The sequence below is a fragment of the Ylistrum balloti genome, unplaced genomic scaffold, assembly GCF_031769215.1.
Source record: "Ylistrum balloti isolate Yb309-2 unplaced genomic scaffold, AGI_CSIRO_Ybal_v1 Utg369760, whole genome shotgun sequence".
NCBI lineage: Eukaryota > Metazoa > Mollusca > Bivalvia > Pectinida > Pectinidae > Ylistrum > Ylistrum balloti.
In genome coordinates, this window is record NW_026781959.1 from 1,369,752 (window position 1) to 1,397,703 (window position 27,952).

The window sequence follows — 27,952 nt, forward strand, 5'->3', positions numbered from 1 at the left end:
ATCCTTGCTTCTGATAGGTCAAAATTTAGATATTGTCTGATTTTTTAAAAAATTGACATGTAGGGATATAATCACTGTATGTGTTGTATTGCCATGACAAGTATGCTAAGGAAAATGGTGACCTCTGATTGGTTCAAATTTATATATTGCCCAATTTTGACCAAATTTGTCTATAGGGACATTTGGGGATTCCAAACATCACCATATATGTTTTTTTTCATAACAACTATGCTAAGGCAAATTGTCTCCTTTTATTTGTTAAAATAAAGATGTTTGATTTTTACCTAATTTTGTATATTGAGGAATTAGGGAATTCTAAAAACTGTTTTTGTCATTTTTTTCATTCATCAAAATTGGAATATAATGGTTTTTGGATCTGTGGAAAGGGGTATTACACGTTCTCAAGATGACAATTCTATTCTTCATGTTTGCAGAGACATGTGTGTTTAATGGGAAGTCCTATACTCAGGGTCAGCAGTGGTATGATGGCTGTGACAGAACATGTGTGTGTGAAGATGCTCATATGGGCTACTACCGCTGTGACGATAGGTAAAATAATCAAGCAGACCAGATCAAAGAGTATTTTCATTTCTTGCTCAGCTACATACATTGATGCTATAATAGTGATATGAAAAATTTGATAGGAGATTTTATCATTGTATAATTAAAGTTTTGTACCATCAAAGGAGAAAAGTCTGTGGTAAAATGTACAACAATATGACAATATATGATCAAGTAGTAACTTGACATTGAGTAACCAGACTTATTCTTTTGACAGGTGTGCCAAGTTCCCAAATCTTCCCAATACATGTACGCTGACAGCTGACCCGAAGGATCCTCAGTGTTGCAAGGTGCCCCAATGTATCCCTATTCCAGGAGTGAATGGAAACACCATTAACCCATCAGCACAACCAATCATTGTGACCGGTGTTCCTGGAGTTATCACAGGGGTTGGTGGTACACCTGTACCACATCCCTATGTGACCCCCATTCTACCACCGGGACAAACACCACCCACCCGCATCACTCCTTTACCTAAAAGTATGACATCTTTGATCAGTTATACATATCATGCATTGATAATGGACATACAATACCCCACTCCATCCCAACAAAGTTACACGGGTTTACAGGAATCACCCTTAGATGTATTATACACTACTCCATCCCAACAAAGTTACACGGGTTTACAGGAATCACCCTTAGATGTAATATACACTACTCCATCCCAACAAAGTTACACGGTTTTACAGGAATCACCCTTAGATGTATTATACACTACTCCATCCCAACAAAGTTACAAGGGTTTACAGGAATCACCCTTAGATGTATTATACACTACTCCATCCCAACAAAGTTACACGGTTTTACAGCAATCACCCTTAGATGTATTATACACTACTCCATCCCAACAAAGTTACAAGGGTTTACAGGAATCACCCTTAGATGTATTATACACTACTCCATCCCAACAAAGTTACACAGGTTTACAGGAATCACCCTTAGATGTATTATACACTACTCCATTCCAACAAAGTTACACAGGTTTACAGGAATCACCCTTAGATGTATTATACACTACTCCATTCCAACAAAGTTACACGGGTTTACAGGAATCACCCTTAGATGTATTATACACTACTCCATCCCAACAAAGTTACACAGGTTTACAGGAATCACCCTTAGATGTATTATACACTACTCCATTCCAACAAAGTTACACAGGTTTACAGGAATCACCCTTAGATGTATTATACACTACTCCATTCCAACAAAGTTACACAGGTTTACAGGAATCACCCTTAGATGTATTATACACTACTCCATCCCAACAAAGTTACACGGGTTTACAGGAATCACCCTTAGATGTATTTACACTACTCCATCCCAACAAAGTTACAAGGGTTTACAGGAATCACCCTTAGATGTATTATACATTACTCCATCCCAACAAAGTTACACGGGTTTACAGGAATCACCCTTAGATGTATTATACATTACTCCATCCCAACAAAGTTACACGGGTTTACAGGAATCACCCTTAGATGTATTATACACTACTCCATCCCAACAAAGTTACAAGGGTTTACAGGAATCACCCTTAGATGTATTATACATTACTCCATCCCAACAAAGTTACAAGGGTTTACAGGAATCACCCTTAGACGTAATATACACTACTCCATCCCAACAAAGTTACAAGGGTTTACAGGAATCACCCTTAGACGTAATATACACTACTCCATCCCAACAAAGTTACAAGGGTTTACAGGAATCACCCTTAGATGTATTATACATTACTCCATCCCAACAAAGTTACAAGGGTTTACAGGAATCACCCTTAGATGTATTATACACTACTCCATCCCAACAAAGTTACACGGGTTTACAGGAATCACCCTTAGATGTATTATACACTACTCCATCCCAACAAAGTTACACGGTTTTACAGGAATCACCCTTAGATGTATTATACACTACTCCATCCCAACAAAGTTACACGGTTTTACAGGAATCACCCTTAGATGTATTATACACTACTCCATCCCAACAAAGTTACACGGTTTTACAGGAATCACCCTTAGATGTATTATACACTACTCCATCCCAACAAAGTTACACGGTTTTACAGGAATCACCCTTAGATGTATTTACACTACTCCATCCCAACAAAGTTACAAGGGTTTACAGGAATCACCCTTAGATGTATTATACATTACTCCATCCCAACAAAGTTACAAGGGTTTACAGGAATCACCCTTAGACGTAATATACACTTCTCCATCCCAACAAAGTTACATGGGGTTTACAGGAATTACCCTGTTTAGACAACTTCTAAACTGCAACGTCAATTCAGACAAAATTGATGTTCAGATGTACATCTCAACTTACACAAGCAGTTGGTACCTTTATTATGATATGTAACTATTTACTTGAGGGTCATATAATGTAGTTAAGTTGGTTGTTATCTTAATAGCTGTTTGTAGATTTTAACATTACGAAAAATCCTTGCTGAAATATTTTTAGGGTTAAAATCTGAATCTTAAGTTTTTTCTTTGAGACTTGTTCACATTTATAGTATTTTAACCTAAAGTTGTGATGTCCTGTGTGTTAGTATGTTAGTTTTTAATTTTATTTGGAGAATATGATACAATTATCTATCTTTTGAATTTTGTTTTAGTTGATCATGGACAAATTTTGGAATATATTGCACTTTAAGATGATTTTATCAAAAAAAAATAATTGAGCAGAAAAAAGTTTAGTGTTCTGTCACGATGCTATTGTAAATATTGCAGACGAGTGTATTTACAAGGGTCAAGCTTATCACCAAGGTCAGAAATGGCAGGACGGCTGTGATTACAATTGTGAATGTGTTGATGGAAAGATGGGCAAATACCAGTGTACACAGAGGTAGGGCTCCTTTCTACAGTCTGGAGTATGACCAGAGTGTGACTATAACTAATAGTTTAATGATGGTACTCTCGTAGTGAAAAGTGACTGTCATGATAGTGACTAAGTGACATGTTAAAGTCACACAGATTTAAGTCTTGTTTGAATGAGTCATTGCTGCCTCTGTTGCATCAGTGACATATTGGTTTCATTGTTTTTATCAATATATTATCGGATTGCTTTCTTGTTGACAATATCATCATTTAATCAATACAAGATAACAAACCTTTTTGGTGCTTAAACACTTACATTTGAGGGTGTTAAAAAATAATGCTACATTTTAAGGATTGAGTTTATATGATAGTATTGTGATATTTCCATGTTAATAGTTTATAATAGATACTCCAAATGTCAACCTTAAGTCAAGTTAAATGTACTTTTTTGAGGATATTAATGATTGAGGGGAACCACCTTTGTATTCATGAGATACATTTGATAAAATTTGAGTCTAAACTTTGAATTAAAGTGAAAAATATAGTACTTAAAAGTATAAGATAAGCATATGTTGTACATATCAGGTGCTCGACCTTCCCCGTCATTCCACCACAATGTCAGCTACAGAGGGACACCAAGGACTACTGTTGTTTTGTTCCACATTGTGACTTCAACCAGACTGTGCCAACTTCAGCACCACAATTTTCTCCTGTTCCTGGGGCTTCCAATATACCATCCACTGGTGAGTATTGCCCCAACCCTTCTCTTCCTCTGAGGATTTCCAAACAGCATTTCACAATTATATAAAACTTTAAAAGTTTGAGTTGCTTGAAAATGTTTCTTCCTTTTTGAAAACTTTGTTGAAGACAAACATTTCTTCCTGATGTTTATTTAATCTATCAAGCACAAAAAATGCATTAAATCATGGACAAGAATTAATAAAAAGAAAAAAAAAACAGTTATGTTTTTTTCATGGTTAGGGGCATATAGTGTTACTCTTGGTTGTCATTCTGTAATCATGCCATTTCTGTTCATTTACTCTCTAACAGAAAAAGATCTGTTATATGTTGTTGTATATTGAAAATATGCAGGTCAAGTTCTGATTTGGTTATGGTGAAGTTATTGTTTCTAGAGTCTTGACCTTTAACTTTGAAAAAGTTTAAGTAAAAGTTTCACAGAAATGATAAAACCTTAATTGAAGAACTTTGTCTGTGGAAATCTATAATACCTCATAACAAAGCCAATTACACAAAAAATATACATGCAATTTTCTAGCTTTGTACTAATTAACTTTTTACCTTGATAACAAGTAAGATAGATATGGACTGCATTGAATGAGTGATAGACTTACCCTGTCCAAAACAAGTCCATAAACAAGAATTTGATAACTAAAATCCTTTGTTGATAATTTATCTTGATACCTTGTATCGACCTTACCTAGAGGCAATAATTGTTTAAAGGTTACAAATAAAAGTGTATTATAAATTGCCTTTCTTTCTGTTAACATTTTAAAATATAGCTCATTGTTATCAATTTCAGCATTCTGTGTGTACAATGGCCTCCCATTCAAACAGGGACAGGTCTGGGAGGAAGGGTGCTCTAAGCAATGTCGCTGTGACAATGCTGTCACCAATTATTATTCCTGTTTTGACAGGTAGGTGGTGCCTTTTACATACTGGTTCTAAAGTATGCTGACGTTTTATTAATGGTTTATAGAATTGAGATGCATTTTTAGACCTGACCACTGCATTTCAATGCATCTGTGATTGAACCGACTTCTGATAAGATTGGTTTGGTTTCTTTAATTTTCATATCCTGATTCCATGTCATAATATATAGCCAATGAGATGTCATATTAATGAAAAAATTAGAATATTTTTTTTCAATTTTTTATTTTATTTTTTTTGATACAGCTAATTTTTCAAATAGTCCTAGAAGATAAGACTCGGGTAACATTAAAATTGAAATTTTGATAAAGTTATCTAGTTCTGGATCTTATCATATCATCCAAGCCCTTAGTTATGCATTGTAACTCTTATGAAATTCAAAACAATAAATAAGATAAGACAAATATCCAGAATGTAATAAATTTTAACCTCAATACCTGAGCAAGAGATGTTACTGACACAATCCTGACTGACAATGAAACCTCCTTTTGTTCCATGTCAATCCCTGGTTAATAGCACAGATAGATTTGGAAACCTAATAATTGATACAAAGTCTGAAATATTTCCTACAGGTGCCCATCCTTCAGCAACCTTGACCCCAGCTGTATCATGAAGACAAATCCCAATGATCCTTGCTGCCAGATTCCAGAATGTCTGAATTCTCCAACACTTGCCCCCAACATGCAGCCAACCCTGATGCCTGGTGCCACACCCAACCCTAACCCCTATCCAGTTCCAACTTTGCCACCTGGAAAAATCACTGGGTCTGGTCCACAAGTAAACCCCAACACAGGCTTGCCACAGATTGTGGGTAAGTTGTCTAAAACTTGTCACTTTTCATTATATACATTTTCTGTTGAACCATCTATCTGGAGTGTTTATTTATATTGAACCATCTGTCTAGAGTGTTTATTTATGTGGATAAACCATCTATCTGAAGTGTTTATTGATGTGGATGAACCATCTATCTGGAGTGTTTATTTATGTGGATGAACCATCTATCTGAAGTGTTTATTTATGTGGATAAACCATCTATCTGAAGTGTTTATTTATGTGGATGAACCATCTATCTAGAGTGTTTATTTATGTGGATAAACCATCTATCTGGAGTGTTTATTTATGTGGATGAACCATCTATCTAGAGTGTTTATTTATGTGGATAAACCATCTATCTGGAGTGTTTATTTATGTGGATGAACCATCTATCTAGAGTGTTTATTTATGTGGATGAACCATCTATCTGGAGTGTTTATTTATGTGGATGAACCATCTATCTGGAGTGTTTATTTATGTGGATGAACCATCTATCTAGAGTGTTTATTTATGTGGATGAACCATCTATCTAAAGTGTTTATTTATGTGGATGAACCATCTATCTGGAGTGTTTATTTATGTGGATGAACCATCTATCTAGAGTGTTTATTTATGTGGATGAACCATCTATCTGGAGTGTTTAATTCTGTATGTAGGTTTCTGTGAATACAAGGGTGTACAATACCACAAAGGCGACACCTGGGATGACGGCTGTAACTACAAGTGTAAATGTATTGAGGAGTCAACTGGCACATTCACCTGTAATGAAAGGTAGGTAGTTATTGTCCTCTAGTAGAAGTCAGGCAAAGTATTAATTGTCGTGTTAGCTCTTCAGTTTGGAGTAATCATGAGCTTATGTTAGTCCCTTGGCTCAGTTTCACACTCCAAAACCCGAAAGTTTTTTGAAAGGCTTCTAAGATCTAAGAATGATGTTATGGCAATTTAATGCTGATTTGTTTTTAATTTTGTAAAATTGACTATGTTTTGGACTGAACTTTGTCTTACAACAGAACTAACTTTTAAAGGGACTAAATTTAGGTTAGATTTCCATATCACAACAGATAAAAAGTGTTACACCATCTAAAAGTGTGTGTAGAGTTGTGCACTTTGTGTTGATTAGAAAACTTTGAAGTTTGCACAATGATTTTATTGAGAAACTTAAAAAATTGAAATAGTAACCTATGCCTAATTGATATTATCGTTTGGAGGTTGTAAACAATGTTATTGCACATGCACGGGATTCAGGAACAAAACAATTTTGCCCTGCTTTGACCTTATAATTAAATGTATGAGTGGACACAACTCTTGCGACTCATTTCTATGGCCCTTATAACAATACTGGAGTGTGATTGGTACTTCTGTAGATCTGGCACATTTTAAGTATAACCATTTATTCTCTTTCCATGTGACTGTTGTTTACAGCTACCTTGACAAGAATGACCTTCCATGTTAACCTTTTTTAGAGACAAACCAATATTCACATAGGAGGTGTAGATTGATTTAATGCATTATTTTCGATAAAGGTTTTCTTAATAGAAAAGTAACATAACAGCTATGATGGCTTAATAGATATAATTCACTATAATGGCACTAGGAGCAAAATGGCATAGTCCATTTTCATTCGGCCATCGATTGGTCATTTGAGCGGTCAGCTGTGGTCAAAATTTGGCCAAATTGTAGATATTGTCTGATTTTTGTGAAAATTGGTATATATGTATTAGATGGCAATCGGAGCAAAAAGGCATAGTCCATTTGACACCTTTTCCCCTTTATGTTTAAATGGACCATTGAGAAGTACTTAACATTGAAATTAGCAGACACAAAATAAACTCTTTGTCATACTGAGGTAAGGACACTTCTCTTTATACCAAACTTAAAGCATCACCATTTCCTCTCTTCTGATGTTTTAAAAATCTATGTTCTCATTTCAATTAAAAATTGGTGTAGGCCATGTTTGGCATGACTGCAGGTCTGATTATTGTGATCATTTACTGCTGAAGGGGTCGCTTGGGGGACATTTGTAATGGTCCCCATTACAATTAGTACTTGCTTGATATTGATTTTGGTTTGTTTTATTTAATTGTGTTTTTATACTTTAACTTAAACATCACTCTCATCTTCTCTATCTGTATAGGTCACGTTGGAATCTGTGACATTGTCAGTATCATCTGGTAGATTTATGAACTTTGAAATTAATCAACTTTGGCATCAGCATTTGAGTCCTTCTCTCATTAGTCATTGTCAGGTTTCACTATCATATGACATGTTCAAAATTGTGTTCATTACAGGATAAGATCAAAGATATATATGAGAAAAATCATTGTCTCACCAGGTTTGTAGCTTCAAAATTTAATACATCAAATATGTTATTTTTATTTACAAGAATTATAAACACATGCACCATTTAGAAACATATTTTACTGATGGTCAAGCTAACAATTGACCAACATTAAGTATTCCACTGAAAGCAGACTGTACTCTGCTCTCTGCAATCAGACAATGAATGATGACAGACACAACATCAGTTGTTGATTGGCAAAAGGAAATAGCATTAAACAAACCAAAAGGTAAAAGACAAATGTTAAAAATCTTAAATAGGTATGTTTACACAAAAGATTAAAATGCTACGTCAAAGTCTATTAAATAGGCCAACATCTTTCAGGTAATGCAGAATTTTACAAATCTCCACAGTTTCAAAAAGGGATTTTAGACATGTGATGTTATGAGAAAAATGTTCTTGAGTAGACAGAAGGTCAATGCAGTCCAATAAAAAATGTTTAACGGTGATGCAGTGTCGAATTCATATTATGGTAATGTCTATTGGATTATGCAGTACTTCAGCATTTTGCATTGGCTGCTTTCAGTGGGCCTGACAATCTTAGATTACACTTGTATTAGAAGTTGTCAATCTTTGCAAAAAGAAAAAATCAGGCGCAATGGTAAAAATAACTTCAGTTGCTTCTGTACCAACACAAAAAAGGAAATGGAGATATTTTTAGATGTTGTTTATGTACTTCTTTCTGCATTGTCATTTGGTTATCAAAGTCATTGTGAAATCAATTTTTTTCCAGATGTCCAAGATTTGCCAAGTTACCGGCCAATTGTTTCATGGCAACAGATCCAAAGGATACATGTTGTAAGATTCCATCTTGTCCTCCTACTGCTGCTCCTGGTTTGTCGCCCACACCAGCACCAGGCCACACTCTGTCTCCGACTCAAAGTCCTTTCGCTTCCCCCACACCTGCGCCTCAAAGCAAAGGTAAGAAAATCACTGGCTACCAACTTAATTAAAAACTGCTCCATCACACCATAGGGTGCCAATTGGGGCCATTCTGTAGCTATTTGTGGATTTACATGTGAGGATTCTTGGACCGTATATACAGCACAATCATACAACTGATTGTAACTTAAGATGTGCAGTCTTCAAATCACATGTCATTTATAAAACAAGAGGAAAATAATAGACAAACCATAAAATATTTGTTTTCAACTAAATACTTAAATTTATGAGAGTATTTGTTCTGATTTCTTGTATTGTCAGTAAAATGATGTTTTGCATATTTTTTGACATTTCAGAAGTGTGTATATATCAGGGTCACCCATACACCCAGGGTCAGAAGTGGTTTGATGGATGTGACAAGAAATGTACTTGTGAGAATGCCAAGATTGGATACTACTCATGTTCAGACAGGTAAAAGTATAGTATTGTGTAGGATTTCCTATCATGTTAGACAGTAAATCTTGGTTTTTGTTTTTGTTTTTATAAATCAGAGGTGGTTTGATAGATGTGGAAAAAGTGGTGTTTGGCAAAATCTTTTATTAATGGACAATGTATACATCTCTGTCTTATGATGTTAAAATACATGCAAGGTCTCCAACCAAAGGTCAGAACCAGTATTGACCATTGACAATGATATGACATGGATCTGTTTACTGAACTATATGTTACAGGTGTCCAAGCTATACCAACCTGACTCCTACATGTATAATGGTTCCTGACCCCAATGATCCTGACTGCTGTACAGCTCCTCAGTGTGACAATACCAACACCACCAACCCCACTGGTGTATATGGTTCAATTGAAGGAAGCGGGCGTCCTCCAACTCCTGCACCATTCTTGGCACCAACACTTGCACCAGGGGCATCTCCAGACCCCAACGCACCATCACCAACACCCATGCCAAGTAAGTTTTTTTGACTGGCATTACCTTATTCTCTCATTTAAGCTTAAATCTCATTGGTACATCAATTTTATTACATATGTACTATATAGTATTTGAAAATCTAAATCTTCTGATGTATTTTGTAGATCTTTTCTTCTCATTTATCACTGAATTGTTTGTAACAACTTTTTCAATATGAAATTGTCAACACAAGTTTTGACATTTTGACATCTATCTAACTGTATTTCTGACTGCTCCGTTTCTATGTCAGATCAGATAAACATAATATCTACAATATTCTACTCTTTTATCCGTTATGTGACTGTATTGGACTTGTCTGATTGGTCTTCACAGAGGTTTGTGTCTACAAGGGTACACAGTACACTCAAGGGCAGAAATGGCAAGATGGTTGTTCATACAATTGCGAGTGTATGAATGCTGATGCTGGAAGATTCATTTGTACCGACAGATGTGCACGCTACCCCAACTTGCCCCTCTCTTGCAGACTGGAGTTTGACCCCATGGACCCCTGTTGTGAGAAACCAAATTGTTCACCCAATCCTGCACCAACCCTTCGACCAGGCCAGACCACACCAAGTCCAAGTAATGTTTTATTTTGTGACGTTTTAAAACAGAAAAAACTATGTTTTCTTTCATATGTTAAATTTCTTGAAACTTGACTAACATTATAAGTAAAACCAAATATAGGAAAGATGAAGGTTTACCTTTCAACAAAATTGGAAAATATTAAAAACAAAACTTTTATACTTAAATTATCATCAAGGTTAAGTGGAAGTAGTAAATAGGACAATTTATTTGGGAGACTTATTCAATTTGAATCCCTGTTTTAGTAAAGGAATATTGTCTTTCATTTCAGATGACTTCTGTGTGTATAATGGAATCCCTTACAAACAGGGTCAGACATGGCAGGTTGGCTGTAAGGAGGTCTGTCGATGTGATGATGCCAAGACAGGCCGTATCAACTGTGATGACAGGTAAATTTCTCCAAATACTTTGATGAATCTACATGGTATTGTATTTAAACCATTATATTTTCATGTACAATTTACATATGTAAGTTTCTCAATCAAAACACTTTTGCAAAAAATTTAGCAAAAGTTATTTGCTGTCGAGAAACACATAGTAAACAATGATACAGAATAGTAGGATAAAGCCAGATTCACATAAGGCTATAGATATATTTGGCGTTTTGTTGAAAGTTAGTGGCTGAGAAAGTTGGTTTATGGTAACTTTGACTTGATGTCGGTCGTCTCATATACTCACGGATTTGTTTTGCCTGGTAGTTACTTCTGCCGGATTAGAAATTTCATTTTAACTCTAATGTTATTATTTAGTATAATCTCCGTGATTACAATTGCCTTTTTTTGTGCAGTGTGTGTTGTTCATTGGTAAACAACTAATATTTTACTACAGATTCTCCATAAGTCTTAAAGAAGTTTTAATGAAATTTTGCAGAGACCTCTCTTAGTCAAAGGTGAACCACTTGTGAATTATATGGCCCCAATCCCAGGGGACAGGGCCAAAAAAGGTCAAATTGGTTGAAATTTCAAAAATCTTTCAAATTTTGGATATGGTAAAATCAAATACTCTTCTTGGAAGGTTAGATCTCAAGGTACTATGCCAGAATTGTAAATTTTGTGAACCCAGGGTCTCACATATATTCTCTGAGAAGGGCAATGTTTACCACAGGTCACAAACAAAAAACATATTTTGAGCATACATTGTTTACTTTCCAAAAATTTCTTAACATGGTATGGTAGTTAAATTACGCACATTTGACATTTTGAACTACACGTGGGCATTGAATTGACTCTGTATACAAATTTAATGTTGTTAGCTGTAGATAGTCTCTTTCCAACACTCCTTAACCATTGTAATATCAAATTTATTGAGTGGCTTACTCCTCGCACATTTTTGTGGTGCAGATGTCCATCCTTCCCAGTGCTGACCAGTACCTGTTCACTGGTGACTGACCCTAATGACGACTGTTGCCAGGTACCAAAGTGTGTCAACACTAACACCACCAATCCTGACCAGGTCATCATTGGTGTTCCTGGCACCATCACTAATGGAGGACATGGAACGCTTCCTATTCCTAACTCTGGCACACGAAGTTAGCTATTATCATTTTTCTCTATAATTTGTTCTGAATTAGATGTTGTTACATTTTAACATTGCTTTCCTTCCATATATTCAACATCTATCAAAATGTACCAGAATGGAATTTTCTGTGAAAAAAACTTTAAAAATCTCCTTACTGACTTTCTACCACTTTAGATGGCTGTGTATACAAGGGAAAATACTACACTCAGGGTCAGCAATGGGATGATGGTTGTGCTTACCACTGTTCCTGTGATGACGGCTCCTCTGGATTATACAGATGTACAGAGAAGTATGTTAAAATAATTACTTCTGTAAATATATGATATCTATTGACAGTGAATACTATTTTTTTTTTTTTTTTTAAACCAAATTGTAAGAAGTATTCAATGATGAATTTAATCACATTTCCAATCTAAGACTCCAAATTTGCTACTATCAGTTATGGGATATCCTTGTTTGTAATTTAAATAATAATTTGCGTAGAAGGTAAAGGTATGAAAGTGTGTTAAGGATAAAATGAAATAGCATAGATTTTTTGTGTCTGGTTCATTTCTTTATTGGCATTGTCTTGAGGGGAAGAGTGAAATAGTGATTTCTAATGGAACAATTGACTGAAATCATGAAAAATTCCATATTATAGTCAGAACTGATCCTGAGATTGTCTTCTATAAGTCTATAAACTATTAACTACACATCAGTCACACATTAATGGGGTCTTGTAAGAGTATGGTTATAGACATGATGCTCCTTTACAGGTGTCCACGATATGCCCAGATTCCGTCCTACTGTACCATGATTCAAGATCCAGCTAACCAGTGTTGTGAGAAACCTTACTGTACACCTTTGAAGACTCCTTCACCTCAGCCATCTCTAGCTCCTGGCCAAACTCCACCAACTGTATCGCCCCTATCACCACCTCAACTGAGCAGTAAGTAGCATAGCAATCTTGACCCTATCACATCGACTTTCTCTGGTTTAAACATGAACTTTTCAAGTTAAGAAGTACAAATAACTACCTGGTTCACAGATCACTAAAACTAAAAAAAACAATTTTGGTTGAGCGATATGAATGTAATTTTATTTGAAACTTTCAGATTCTGGATGTAATTACAATGGTCAGATGTTCAAGCAAGGACAGCTGTGGTATGATGGCTGTAGCAAGATCTGTTTGTGTGAAAATGGAGCAACCAACTTCTATCGTTGTCAGGACAGGTAGTAAATATTACAGTTGATCTCTTTTTGAACAATGTGCTACTTTCAAACTAACATATTGTTTCATTCTGTAGACCATGAGAGAATATCCTTGTTATTTAAAAAAAAAAACGTGTTTCTCAATAGAAAACTGTTTTTTCAGGTAATTCTACATGATGGTTTAAATTTATTGTGCACAAGAAGAGAAAATGGTTCACTTCTACTTCATCTAACAGTTAAATGTTATGTATTTTAATCAGATGTGCCAAGTTCAACACAATAGGGGCTGGTTGTACCATGGTGCCAGATTCCAGAGATCCTGCATGTTGTAAGGTCCCCAGCTGTCCTCTTGTTACTCCAAGTGTGACTCCTACCCCAGGGATCTACACTCCTGTCCCCTCACCCCCAGGTGTAATCACTGGGTATGGAAAAGTGCCTACCCTAGCTCCTAAACCTACACCTTCACCACAACCCGGAGTATCCACCCTTGCACCAGTGGCTGTCACACCTGTACCAGGTATGTACTTCCCCTTTATCAGCCATTGTATCCATACTGATATCAATCAAGGTATGATGGTAAAATAAATTTATAAGGTGGTACCAAAGTAACTCCTTAACTGGCAAAAAATAATAATTGAAGTTTTGTTATGAATGTGGTATTTAAATACATCTGGTTGTGTTTTAGGTTGCCTGTACAAAGGACAGATTTATGGAAAGGGTATTAAGTGGGATGATGGCTGTAACTACAAATGCGAATGTCTGGACGATATGACGGGACGTTATCAGTGTTCTCAGCGTTGTCAGAGATACAACAACATACCTAAGGATAAATGTGTTCTGATTGAGGATCCCAACGACAAGTGCTGTGAAGTTCCTTATTGTGACTTCCTCAACCCTACACCATTCCCCAATGGAGCACCAACACCTCAGCCAATAATGGCACCAAGTCCAAACCCTGGTGTGTCCCCTACACCAAAACCTAATGTACAGCCAACCCTGGGTCCAAATGGAGCTACTCCAGTCAACCCCTTCCTGGTCCCCGTCTACTATCCTACCAAATCTCCAAGTATCACACCTTCACCAAACGGCACAAATCCTGGACTCATCCCTCAACAGAAAGGTAGGTCTTTATCCATGAAACATCAAACTTGACAGCATTGGTATTTCTTAATAGATAATTGTCATAAAATTCATTCATTAATTTTATAAAAAGTTTTACAAACATGAAAATAACATAATATATAAACATAAGATATAAGAGAGCACTTGAAATAATCTTCAATGAAAACATTTTCATTGATACTGATGTACTGTTGTACTACAGGCTTCTGTGAATACAAGGGTGTGTACTACACTCAGGGACAGACCTGGACTGATGGCTGCCAGAAAGTTTGTCGTTGTGAGGCTCCTGAGAGAGGATACTTCCAGTGTTCATCCAGGTAGGTATTACTAAACCTCAACATTCATATGAGTGGAATACTCATGCTCATCAATCATATGATTCAGTGATTTTTCTTCTGTACTACAGCTTTGTTCTTGATGATGTTTTAGATGTCCCAGATACAGCAACCTGAGCAGCTCTTGTGTGCTGAAGACCAACCCAGCTGACCCCTGCTGTCTGGCACCCGATTGTAACCAGTACCCTACACCTCGCCCTGACCTACCACCTGTTCCAGGGGCATCGCCAACCACACCCATACCAATCTATGTACCATCTGCTGTCACTGGAAGCTTCGTAGGCTCTGCCCAAACACCAAGTGGAATTACAGGAGGAGGAATCAGTGCGTTTGTTAAGATTTTGATAAAATTTTACACAGCAATTTTTATCCTGGAAGAATATCTGAGTGGATGACAAACTTAACTATTTCATTTTCAAAGTCAGTATTTTGATTTATTTCAAAGTTATTGGAAATAAATTAATGAGAGTAAAGCTGTCTAAGGACTTAAATTTGATGTTAATTTTGCAGATTTCTGTGTGTACAAGGGTAAAGTGTACGGTCAAGGAATGACATGGGATGATGGCTGTAACTACAAGTGTACTTGTGAGGATGCCAGCCGTGGTCTGTACAAGTGTAACGACAAGTAAGTACTTTGTAAATATGAAGATGCCAGAGATAGTTTATAAAGTATGCATTAACAGGATAGTAAAGTGACAAAAATATGCAGTCAAGGTACAAAAAGAGTTATTTGTGCATAAGCAAAAATGAGACCGTTGTAGAAATAAAATCTTTATCATGCCAAATACTAGAATACAACTAAACATTGTTATTTTAGTGATTAGATTAAACATATAGCAAACAGAATATAGAAATGTTTGTAGTGTAGATATGTGACAATTCTTTGAATTTACTTGAAATTTACACAGCATGCAGGCTTGCATATCTATTGACTGTTTGAATGCTACAGATGTCCACAGTACTATCAGCTGCCCTGGCAGTGCCACTACGAGAAGGATCCAAAGGACTCATGTTGTCAAATAGCCAAATGTGACTTCAACCTGAGCCCAACTCCTGCTCCTTCAACTCCAGCTCCGATCACCATGGCCCCAACTCCTCATGGTTGGACAGGCCCTACTGTCAAACCTTTGGGTAAGACCAAATAAAAGAGATGAAAGTCGGAGTTTTCCTTTAGATATGTTTTACATTATATAGCCCATCACTAGTCTTTCTCTCCTTAAACTATATTTGTTATCACTGATACTTGAAAAAAAACTTGATGAATCACTTTTTAATTTCATGTGTAAGTTTCCTCTACTGCTTAGTTGTGTGCTGTAAGTTAAGGAATATATCGTGAAAATAAATGGCGGTCCTGGGTTTTGAAATTTAGTTTATTATCACTCTTTTTTTTTTTGAGAAGTACAAAAAGGACCATCCGTAAGATATAAATGCAGGATCCTCTTAACCTTAATTGTGCCTTGTCCACTTTGGGACTGATCAGAAAAGTGAAATATTCGATAGTCTTTACTTATTTGTTAAATGACCAATCAGGATAAACGAAATGGCTGCCAGGTGGGTAACTCTAATTTTGACATTGACATTTTCATCTGTACTCAAATTACACATGGATTCTTGCCTTAAAAAGGAACATTTAAAGCTGGTTACCCTAATTCCCTCAGATTAACGTAGTGCTTTAGTTATTACTCTTTATGTCTTTATTTCAGTTCTGTAGGATTTTCACTCTAGATTTGATAACAACTGTTTTTTCATTATACTATTTGAGTACAATATTCAGCTAAATTCATGTGTAGAATTTTGACCCATTGACCATTTTCCCATTTTTGCAGACAGGCAAATGATTTTTCTTGTCTCTAAGTTTGTGTATAGGAATAGATATTTTATGACAATAACCAAGGCTTTGATGACTTAATGGTGGTATTGGTTTATATCATAAAGGTGATTGAAAATACTTTTTAAAAACATCCTATAGGTGTAATGTGTGTTGTATATCTGGCAATTCGTTCACGCCGACAAATAGCTTCTTACATTTCTGGCATTAACTGAGTTGAACCTGTAGGCCACAAATAGCAAAATTCAGTTATACATTTCTCAGCTTGTCAAATTAATATATTAGTCCTTGTTAATGAAAACTGAGAGAACTCACAAGTTAAAAGGAACAGATAACTCTTATAATTGATTGTCTTCAAACACATATACCGCTTTGTGCTTCAGATGTATGTTTGTACATTGACAACACAACCTACAGCAAGGGTCAGACATGGGATGTTGGCTGTGACTTCCACTGTGTATGTGTCGATCCCAGCCAGAATAAGTTCAGCTGTAGTGCAAGGTAAGGCACTGTTTTTTTATCACATGTTTTGTAAGTCAAGGAGCTCCAATTGTCACCTAAATACTATAAAATTTGTTTAAAAGAGAGATTCTATTTTTCGCTATTTTGAGGATGTATTGAAAATGCTAAAAATATATACAATGATAAAATAAGCAGTCAATTTCCTGATTTCCACACAAAGTGTGTTATTTTTATTTCAAAATTTTGATAAAGCCCTGAAAATTTGAATCAAAGGAGCAACTTATACAGCAAGCTTCATCAACTGACAGTATTCCATAGGTCATCATCCTGGGTTTCCAGAGTATGTTAGGCGTAATGTTAGATTAAGAAAATTCTTCAATTTGATAGAAAGTCCAGGTCTGACATAATGTATAGATCAGTGTGCTATTTCTGCATCAAAGATTTTCAGAGTAATTGGGCAGAGTGGTGTTGTGCTGGGTTGTGTAAAACTTTTGATCTTACTCTCAGATATATAGATACTTTAAGACTGCAAAAGATTCATTTCTGGATAATCTTTGTTAGATGCCAGGTATTTGCTAGCCTGCCTTCTGTGTGTTCCCTCGTACCTGATCCCAGTGACAAGTGTTGCGAGAAGGTAAGCTGTGGTTCATACACACCAGTTACTGTGATCAATGGCACAGCTACACCCCCACCAAACTCCCTCAATGTGTTACCTGTAGGCACTCATGACGTATTTGCTGGCTCAAGTTGGGGACCAGGGTCAGGAACGCATCCAGTCACAGGCAAACGTGGTAAGAATGCTCATATTATAAGGAATTATCAGAAGGCAAAATAGTGAAATCCAGAAGTGTTGACTAATATATGTAATGCTGAGAGTTCATAAAGTGTTATATTATGTTGGCTGAAACCTGCTTATACCTGTTGCACAGCAATTAACTTTGCCAATATATGAATGAATGACAGGAAACTTGATGTAATTTTGCATATGCAACTAAGAATCAATGTAAAATGCATTGATCAAGTCAGTAGAGTTAATTCTGTCAAAGTTATTTGTTTTTATCAAGAGAAATATTTTTCTGCATTAGCTAAAGTTAGGTTGGCACTCTGAATTTCTTATAATGCTGAAATGACTGTTATAACAATGTGTTGCTATGATATCACCCTCCAATAATTGAAGTGTCTTGTCGCTCCAGATAAGTGTATATACAATGGACAGGCTTACTCCCAGGGTCAGTCTTGGAATGATGGCTGTCAGTATGTGTGTACTTGTGAGGATGCGGAGAAGGGTGTATACAGATGTTTGTCTAAGTAAGTCTTGTAAACACACGCAATAGTAAATAATTCATAATTAGATTCATGAGTTTGCTAAATTCGTGTGGAATTTGTTTTATGAAAATAATGATTGAAAAGTTTCCATTCCGTATAGTTTTAACACTACTACCAGGTAACATTTTTCACTGTTTCAATTTGTGCTCACAGTGTTTTCTGAAGTGAATCAAAACTTTTCTACACCTTTTGTACCTGACCAGTGATTTGTAGTAAAGATGATGATTCCAGACAAGCTTGTTATGTTCTCTGTGAGCTGAGGATGTAATGCTGATAAACTTGATATTTCTGCCTTCAAAAGAAAACCTTTCTCCTTTTCTTTGACAGGTGTCCAGCCTATCCTCAGGTCCCAAGCTATTGCCACAAAGTGACTGTCCCTGGACAGTGCTGTCCATCTCTGTCATGTGATGTACCAGGCTTCGGAAACTACAACCCTGTTCCTCAGTTAGTTCCTGTTGTGGCCCCTACTCCACAACCAGGCGTGTCACCTACTCCCAGGCCATCAGGTCTGCCTCCTGTCATCCATGTGGTCCCCAGTACCTCTCTTGGTAATACCACTGGTGGCTTTGCTCCTCTGCCTGGAGGTGGCTATCCTATTAATAACAACCAGATCTCTGGTGTCACAAGTGAGTATTCCCTATTTTTCTTGTTTTCGCACACATAGTTCAGCTTTACAGGTGCTTGCAGACTTTGTTTATGTGTGTCTGCATCATTATTCCAATAAGAAAATATTGGAAATATTTAGTTTCAAATACCATGGGTGAAGTTTTAAAACAAGAAGTTGAGTTTAGCTTTTATTTCATGCTGAGTCAATATTTTACATGGAGGAGAAGAAGAAAGATAATAATTATAAATTGATTGAAAGGTTTTGCATTGCCCATTTTCATTCCAGCATATTAAATGTAATTATATTCAAATGTTTTTTCAGATGATGAGCTGAATTCCAGAATTCCTTTTTACAGAAACATGTTGTTCATTACGCAAATGTCATAAAATTTTTTATTTGTTTGCCTTGATAGGCCAATGTATTTACAAGAATAAACTCTACAATCAAGGAGAGAAGTGGGATGATGACTGTGACTATACTTGTGAGTGTATTGATGGACGTACAGGATATTACGAATGTAAACCGAAGTAAGTCTGCCAAATATTCTCCTCAAACAATGCATACTGAATATTGTTCCCAAAAAGAAAGCTTACAAAGTTTTTAGGAGTAAGACAAAAGTAAGATCATAAAAAAACTTGGAATCTTTCTGGATATAAGTGTGAAGGGATCTTTAAAATGTGGGAGAAAACTTTGAGGGGTGGAGTGAGTGGGGGATTGAAAAATTTGGTGAGCCTATTATGTACAGTCACACTTAAATACACACTGTATATTAGGTAGAAGTTCTAACGACTGCTGAGCAGTATGATAAAAAGTCTGGTATATATGCCCCCTGCTTGCATATGTCAGGTTGTATGGTATGCAATAATCACTGCGTGCATCTGTGATTATGTTGTGTTCAAGATATCTTGTTATCACTTTAACAGATTTGGTTCATATTCACACCATGGCGTCATACTACCAAAGTCTGCTCCTGAATCAGTTTTGGTGGTCATTGGTCACTCTTGACCACTTTTGAAGTGAAAAGCTTATGTACAGAATTGATATTGAACCCCTTACTTCCTAATCCAGGGGTGTAGGCTACATCTTTGTGAATCCCTGCTCACCTTTTATCACTGAAGTAACCTAAATTTCATCAGTCTTTATCAGAGGTCAGCTTGGACAATACCTGTGGTTAATCGCTGTTTCAGGTCTAGGTTATCTTTATTAGTTATAGAAATATTTCAAACGTGGATATTTCAGAGCATGGACATTTATGTATGTCTTACAAACATCTTCTAACTTACAAGACTTGTTGGGAAAGGGGAGATGGCAATTAGCCCTCTGCTCACACATTTTGCTTAAATCAACACCTGATTTATATTATGAACCTTTCACCTTATATGATCATTTTATGATGTCATCCTTCATTTAAATCCTTCTGACAGATGCCCAGCGTACCCTGATCTGCCAGCTACATGCTTCCTGATTAAGGCTTCAGGGAGTTGTTGTCGTGTTCCACAATGTACCTATTATGGCATGGTGGTTGACCCTGTTGCTCACCCAGACATAGGCATCCCTGTTGTGGGACAGTATTCCGGTGGTTTTACTGGCTTCAAACCCGGAATTAACTTCACACAGACTTTCCCATCATTCTCCAACTTGAGAAGTATGCATGGCTTCATAACTATTTTTTACAGGATCATAGAACCTTATATTGACCTCATTAAGTGAATATACATTTTTGTTTTTTATTTTTGTTAAACTTGGCCCATTCATGATGTAATCTTGCAGAATCTGATTATCCAGGAAATCTAGTTTTCTGTTGAAAAAAAACCCCATAAAAACTACAATGTAGATGCACAAAAATTTGTTCTATTGACCCATCAAGTTTGAATGCTTAATGTTGTTTGTTTGCAGATGTTTGTGTCTATAAGGGAGTAACCTACAAGCAGAATGATAAGTGGGATGATGGCTGTGACTTCTCCTGTATCTGTGACGATGCTAGTACTGGTCATTATCAGTGTAATACCAAGTACGTGTAACACACTGTAACTCCTATTTTGCATATATTTTTATCCTTTAAGATGTCTTCCGCCATTGCAGCATACATGCCTTGTTGTTGTTGTTGTGAAACACATGAGTTGCTGTTTTTGATCATTTGTAGGTTGACATGTAGATTTTATGTTCCTGCTCTTCAATGGCCAAATAACGCTTTTTGCTGAAACAAGATTTTTTTGTATTTTTACACCAACTGATGAAATCTGGGTGTGGCAAAATAAACCTTATACTGTAGATTGCAGAAAGAAAACAGTAATGTAATAATGGTATCGGCACCTGTCATAAATTATCCTCTAATTAAAGCAGGCACTACCAACCATGTGCTGGGAAAACATCATGTACAAAGCACTATCCCCTAAACCGCTTCTGGTAGCCACTACCAAATTTGCATTAAGTATGGATATTGTGGTTAATAACCGAAATTTTTCACACACACATGCACACACACACTCACACACTCACACACACCCCACCCCACCCCACAAATACAAAGCACACACACACACAACACCACCCCATAATCAATGAAAATAAAAAAAATCCTCCTGAAAATGAATGATTTCATAGTATGTGATATAAACAGTTAGACGTTTCTTCAGAAAGATAAATGCCATCTTTATCAATCGGGTGAAGATGATGGAGATAAATGAAGTTGTTTATTCATTTTCAAAGGCCTAGTTAGTAAATAACTTAAATAATTTACGCTCAATATCTTTGTTTTTTAATAACTGATGTTTGTCTGGATGAATAAACGATTCCATCTGTAATTTAAATTATCTCCCAATTTCTTTATCTATTCAAAGATAATATATCATAAATGTTGGGCATTAAAAGACAAGGCAGAACAATATCAATGTGTTGATACAACTTTTTTTCTCTTTATCAGTTTTAATTTAGCTTTGCTTTATATGATAAAATTTCAGTTAATTTAACACTAATTCAATTTTCTATTTTGAAAATGATATAATTCTCTTTAAAACGTTTTTTTCAGATGTCCAACTTTTGCCAAGTTACCATCCTACTGTACTTTGGTTTCACAACCAGGCGACTGTTGTAAGAAGGTTCAGTGTGACCCTGGTCTACTTCTGATATCTACGACCACACCTGTTACTCTTACACCTACCCCCTATCCCCCAACACCTACACCTGATCCAAAAGGACCCCACTGTTCTGATGCCATTGACAACTGTGCTACTTATGGAAGGAATGCCTGCTCTCAGTATGACAGCTGGGCCATGCGTAACTGCCAGGCATATTGTGGTCTATGTAGTGAGTATTTATCAAACATCTAGCCTTATTGTTATGCCCCCGCCATTTATGGCATTCATGTCTTACAGACATTTTCTAGTTTTACATATGAGTTGATTATCATTCCCTATGAAATATGTTTGCGAGAAATATATACGGCTCCATTCATCGGTTTTGATGTTGTTCCTTGTATCTGAGGAGTGTTTCTGGGCAACATCAAAACTGTTCAGCTGATCTCAACAATTTTTCTTTGCACTTATCAAGTTAGTTCCCTGCTTGATCCTTTTGTTATTAAATAGTTTTGTGATGTATTGCTCCCTATCATCAGATATGGAACAGTAAGGCCAGTATGTCTGTTTGGATTTTCTTACCAATAGTTTGGTGTGGTTTAATTAGTTTAATTTTGCATCAAATTGAATTGAATTAGATAACCGTGGTAATGCATTTTGCTTTGATAGTAATAAAGTGATATGTTCTTAACCATTTTTTTTTTTACTTAAGGTGTTTCTACAATAACACCATGTAGAGACCAACTGCCAAACTGTCATGAATTTGGCTACTCCCAATGTTCTGGTATCTACACTGTCTGGGCCAAGGACAACTGTGCTGATTATTGCGGCCTATGTCCCGGAGGTTTGTATAAATTAAACTGAAGCAAGTGTCACATAAATGTTCAATTGCTTTGATTATAGAAATGTTGCCTCTATATTAGGTTTTAATTAATTAAAAGAAAAATGTGATTTCTTCGTGTGATATAAAACTATGCATAGAGTTAATTGTCTGAATTAGTCTATGAAAAATAAATACATTTGAAAAATGCTAGAACTTGTCATAGTTTATGCTGCTTTATAGGCAATAGAATAATTGAATTTGAAACATTTCCCAGTTCATTATATGAAATGAAACCATTAAACCAATCCATTCAATTTTGAGACTTTGAGTGAAAGGAATTGAAATACCTTGAATTACTAAAAGATAAACACAGTTAAGATAGCTATATTCTTTATTGTCAAAAATAATTTATAGATGTATCAAATATGATTGTTTAAAGCTACACACTTCCCAACAACTACTGTCACTACCACTACTGGTTTACCCTGTGTGGATGTCCTTCCAAACTGTCAAGACTTTGTTGCTGCCAACTTCTGTAGTGATCCAGCCTACCGCAACTGGTCACTGACTAACTGTGCTTACACTTGTGGCTTGTGTAATGGTATGTATAGACTTCCGTTTTGAATTATTATGTTGGTAGAATGAACAAAACTTATTAAACAATGTCTGCATGATTAGAAATTAAGAAATAAATTAAGGATACTTTAATTAATTTCTAGTTTTGCCCCACAGCTATGAAGGAGTGAAAGTAAGACTATGATATAACTTTTCAAATTGCAGTGGCATTAATTTGTTAAGTTTGTTTCGTTTGTTAAGTTCTCATTCTCAGAAAGAACTAACACAACCACATTTGGTGTACATCGTCATATCAAATGATTAGCGACTTGCATTAAGAAGAAGTTACCACTGTGATTTTTTTGTGGATTTTGAGAAATAGCTGGAAAATCATCGCCTATTTTTAGATTCTCAAAACTGCAAATACCTTCAACATAAAATGTGTTATGGTTCCTTCAACTTGAATTATGTATGATCTAGATTTGACAGGATAAATTAATCAAGTTATAGATGTTACAGATGTGGAATTCTTAATATGACCAAGTTGGTATAAAAAAAAAAGATGTTGATGTATTAAGAGAATCTTCTACTTCATAACTTTCATATTTTCTAATATTTTCCACTTTTTCAATAAATTGAGTTCTAGGATGAAAGAAAATTGACTGATTGTAGACGACATATTTGTAAATAGAATTTTAGATCTTAAGAAAATGATATTTCCTCACTATTCAAAATTATTTGTTTTTTTATTTCATTATTTTGATAACTGAAAACTTCATTTCAAATTAAATTCCTTCATTTTTTACAGGTAATGCTCACGGACCAACTTCGACTGTTGGATCAAGTATGTATTTCATATACTTCAATTTGTTTAATGATTTTATCTCTGAAAGTTTCTCTGTTTAATTAAGTTCCATAGGAAGCTTTGATGGGTCGGTTTCAATATTCTGAAATAAGTAGTGAAACTGCGCTGTTGGAATCTCTGTTTTCACTAGTCTAAAAGTGAAAGGAAGGGAAGTAACTCGGATCAGAATTGAGTCTATGGCTTTGCCCAAAATAGCTCTTTGACTTGATAATATTTCTATAAATGGGACATTTTTGGTATCGCTCTAACTTTGGTTTTTAAGGTCAAGGTCACTGTCAAAAGATTGTATTTATGTTGTTGCTGCGTTGATACTTTGGTGGAAGATACATTGATATTTTTTTGTGAAATTCTTTCACCATAATATAAGTGGTATGTTTTCAATTTCATTTGTATTTCTGAATCTATTATGAACAATATAACTGGTAAATTCAAGCTTGTAAGCTGGGCATGTTTCTATTATTGATCATCTATACTCAATTTACCATAAATATTTTTTTTTATTATTTTTATTTCATTATTATGTATTATTAGAGTATTGTTTTATTAAAATCTATATTCATAAGTCTACATATATTCGATGGCCCCTTCATACATTATTTGTACTAACCATGAGCATCAGACTTGTGGAACTGACTTCCTTTTTATCATAGGATCTTTGAACTAAAGTTTAAAAAAAGTTGCATTCCTTATAAATCATGCCTGATTTTTTATGACAGTTGAACAATAATGATGTAAGAAGAATGAAAATGATTATGATGATATTACTGACTATGATTGATGATCTGACAGTGACCACTGGTAACGGCTGGCTTCTGCTGATGAAGGGTGTTGCAGGAGTTCCTGGTAACCTCTACCAGTTGTGGTCAGGTACTGCAACGCTCAACCCCAACGTTCCAGAGGCCTCATACCTCACAGCACAGTATCCTGGTCACTACAAACCAGATTACTCTAACAACTGGGGGTCACTCTGTCTGGACCAGGTTAGACTGCCATATATTCTTTTACAAGTCTATATATGGGTGAACAGATGTTAAAAATGCTTCAACACAATATTTTCATAACCAATATGAACAATGAAGGACACACAATTTTTGGTGAACTTTTGGTTAATTGAAGCAAGTCACAGGTATCTATTGTGATCACTTGAAGAATAGAGTGTTTTATCGTAATTTTTAATGTCACTACCAACAGATTCTTAATCTGATTGTGAAGGAGGACAATAGGATTTAATTCTTGAAAATCTGTTATTACAAGTAGTCAATGCCACTTTCTGCAACTTTTCTGTTTATTACTAAACCTATGTTATGGTCAGCAAAATTAATGCTTGAAGTTCTTTTCTTTCATGTCATGGTGTCTGTAGGTGAAGGTATCAATCTACAACAAGGGTGTGGAGAAGGCCTGGATTGTTTTCAATGCCACAGGAGCTGACAAGATGAACTGGTATACCAAGGACCGAATCATTGATTCCAGTTGGTCTGATATCAAGACAGCTGCTAGCCAGTTTTCTATGGCTGGGTTAGTACATATCTTCTTCAAATTAATATTTACATTTTTGACCACATCAGTTTTGATTTTATTTTTCTTATTAGAAAACCAAGTTAACATAGATTTAATTATCCTTGTTAACAGAGACCCAACTTTTGGCCGCCAATTTTATGCCAGTGGAAATTCCAATGGGTGCGATTCATCTGGATGGATGATGATTTCTACTACGACTACTAATCCCTGTTTCTTCGAATCAGGAAGCAAGCCTGCTTTCTATTATGCTCCAGGACAGACCCAAGCAAGATGGGGATTTAGTAAGTTATGTCTATTTGAAATCCAGGGAATAAAAGATGATTTGTTATCAGTTCAAATAGGAAAATAGCTTGTGATAACAAGTATATATAAATTAAATGACAGCATTTTCATTATGCTGCCCAATATTGTATGAAATTACAAAAAAGACATTGTGTTTTAATATGTATATTATATATGTACCAAAACAAGTTTAATTTCCTTTTGTGCAGCTAAAGGAACTGGTGATGTCTTTGCAATCCAGGGCCACAGCACATGTAAGTTTCTGGTGTTATTTTCACTTTTTAAGTTTTAATCACAGACTCTGATTCAAAGATAACATCGTTTTGTACAGGATTGATGGGAATCGAGGTTCTATTATTTGATATAGAAACAGATAGAGTAAAGTCTTGAAATGAACTCTCGACGAATACAGTAATACATATGTATTTTAATTGATCAAAGCCTTATTGATGTACAAACAGGTAGAATATGGCGTTAACGTTTATATGTGCTACATATGGTTTGGATACTTATAGCTTGTTTGATAAAGAATAATTTAGAAGATAAGTTTGACGGATTCTTTTGTGTAATGTTATATCAGAGCATCTTTTGATCCCTATTTCATTGTACAAAAAATTAAACATGTGGGTTTTTTATCAATGTGTTCAAATTAAATATTTAACTATTTACAGGTCCGACAACACTTGTGATGCCTACAAATTCAGGATCAAGTAAGTAATCAGGGATTCCTTAATGACCAAAATAAAGCCTCAGATGTGATCAAAATTATGGTCTTAGGTGATAAAAACGTCGACGTTGTGTGTGATTAAAATTAAAGCAACAGGTGTGATTAAAATGATTGCGTCAGAATGTGGTCAAATTGATCTCAAAGTAACTGGCGTAAGTGTGATCAAAATGATTGTCACAGATGTGATAAAAATAACATATATTAGACCAAATTGATGGTGATTTATCACCTGATCTACAGAATCTTGCTTCAAACTTGGTCAATTGTATTGAAAAAAAACAGCAAGCTGTGAACAAAAGACAAGTTTAGACAGTTTACCAACAGTAATCTGTATGTACATTTAGCATTAGCTTCTAAAATGGCCTGAGAACTTTGTTATTATAATAACCATGTCTAGAAAGAAGACTGCAATCTTGAACTCACCAAACTGACCAATCAATTCCTGTCTAAAAGTGGTGTCGGGTATATAAATGGATGTCACAGTTTTTGTTTGCTGAATATATATGATAGTTTATCTGTAGATGTTTTATCATCACTATCTTTTGTAGTTGATCATAAAACTTTGATCTAGTTTACTGAAAATAATCTACAACTTTGTGCCATAGTGGTCTTTTTTTATATTACTTTTACCTAGTCAAAACACTATCCACATGAACTTTATAGAAAAACTTTTAAGCTATATTGTTTGAAAAACCTTAAAGCTTTATTGGGCGGAGTGATCACAAATTATATGTTAACTGAAAAACTTGTCATGCTTAATTAGGTGGAATTATCACAAATTATTCATAAACATTTTATATATACTATTTTGAAATATAATTCAAAACTTGTGTACAAAACAGTCTACTGTTAATATGAGTTTCAAATCATTAAAGGTAAAGAAGGTATTACCACCTTGCTAAGAAATAATTAGATTGATTTTATATATGTGGTTTGTTTCTGTGACAGGAAATGGCTGTACATACAAGGGTCAAACTTACAAAGCTGGAGATAACTGGGTGGATGATTGTAAATACAACTGTACCTGTGATTCTGATGTCACTGGTCACTACACCTGTAACGACTTGTAAGTATAGCTTAACCACT

The 27,952-nt window shown here is 35.4% G+C and overlaps 1 protein-coding gene across 1 annotated transcript; it reads left to right on the forward strand.

Annotated features, from left to right (window-relative positions):
• The first annotated feature begins 406 nt into the window (after positions 1–406).
• LOC132543646 (kielin/chordin-like protein) lies at positions 407–27,936 on the forward strand. The gene is made up of 39 exons (XM_060207161.1): positions 407–549; positions 779–980; positions 3,302–3,411; positions 3,969–4,126; positions 4,924–5,038; positions 5,624–5,862; positions 6,521–6,635; positions 8,936–9,084; positions 9,444–9,555; positions 9,816–9,970; positions 10,376–10,630; positions 10,905–11,022; positions 11,974–12,161; positions 12,326–12,440; positions 12,907–13,076; positions 13,246–13,363; positions 13,603–13,859; positions 14,028–14,462; positions 14,667–14,781; positions 14,894–15,123; positions 15,310–15,424; positions 15,749–15,930; positions 17,011–17,128; positions 17,651–17,880; positions 18,283–18,397; positions 18,743–19,041; positions 19,435–19,549; positions 20,447–20,667; positions 20,919–21,033; positions 22,051–22,328; positions 22,809–22,940; positions 23,359–23,520; positions 24,283–24,318; positions 25,129–25,319; positions 25,700–25,854; positions 25,969–26,138; positions 26,349–26,393; positions 26,811–26,849; positions 27,815–27,936. Exons 1-39 carry the CDS (start codon positions 407–409, stop codon positions 27,934–27,936), a joined length of 6,339 nt encoding a protein of 2,112 aa, XP_060063144.1.
• Positions 27,937–27,952: the final 16 nt, after the last annotated feature.

Excerpts from the sequence above, each read along its gene's own strand:
- LOC132543646 (XM_060207161.1), top strand. The coding sequence starts at position 407 with ATGACAATTCTATTCTTCATGTTTGCAGAGACATGTGTGTTTAATGGG. Across the intron at positions 13,364-13,602 it reads TTCTATCGTTGTCAGGACAG|ATGTGCCAAGTTCAACACAA; the intron begins GTAGTAAATATT and ends TATTTTAATCAG. Across the intron at positions 19,550-20,446 it reads TATTACGAATGTAAACCGAA|ATGCCCAGCGTACCCTGATC; the intron begins GTAAGTCTGCCA and ends TCCTTCTGACAG.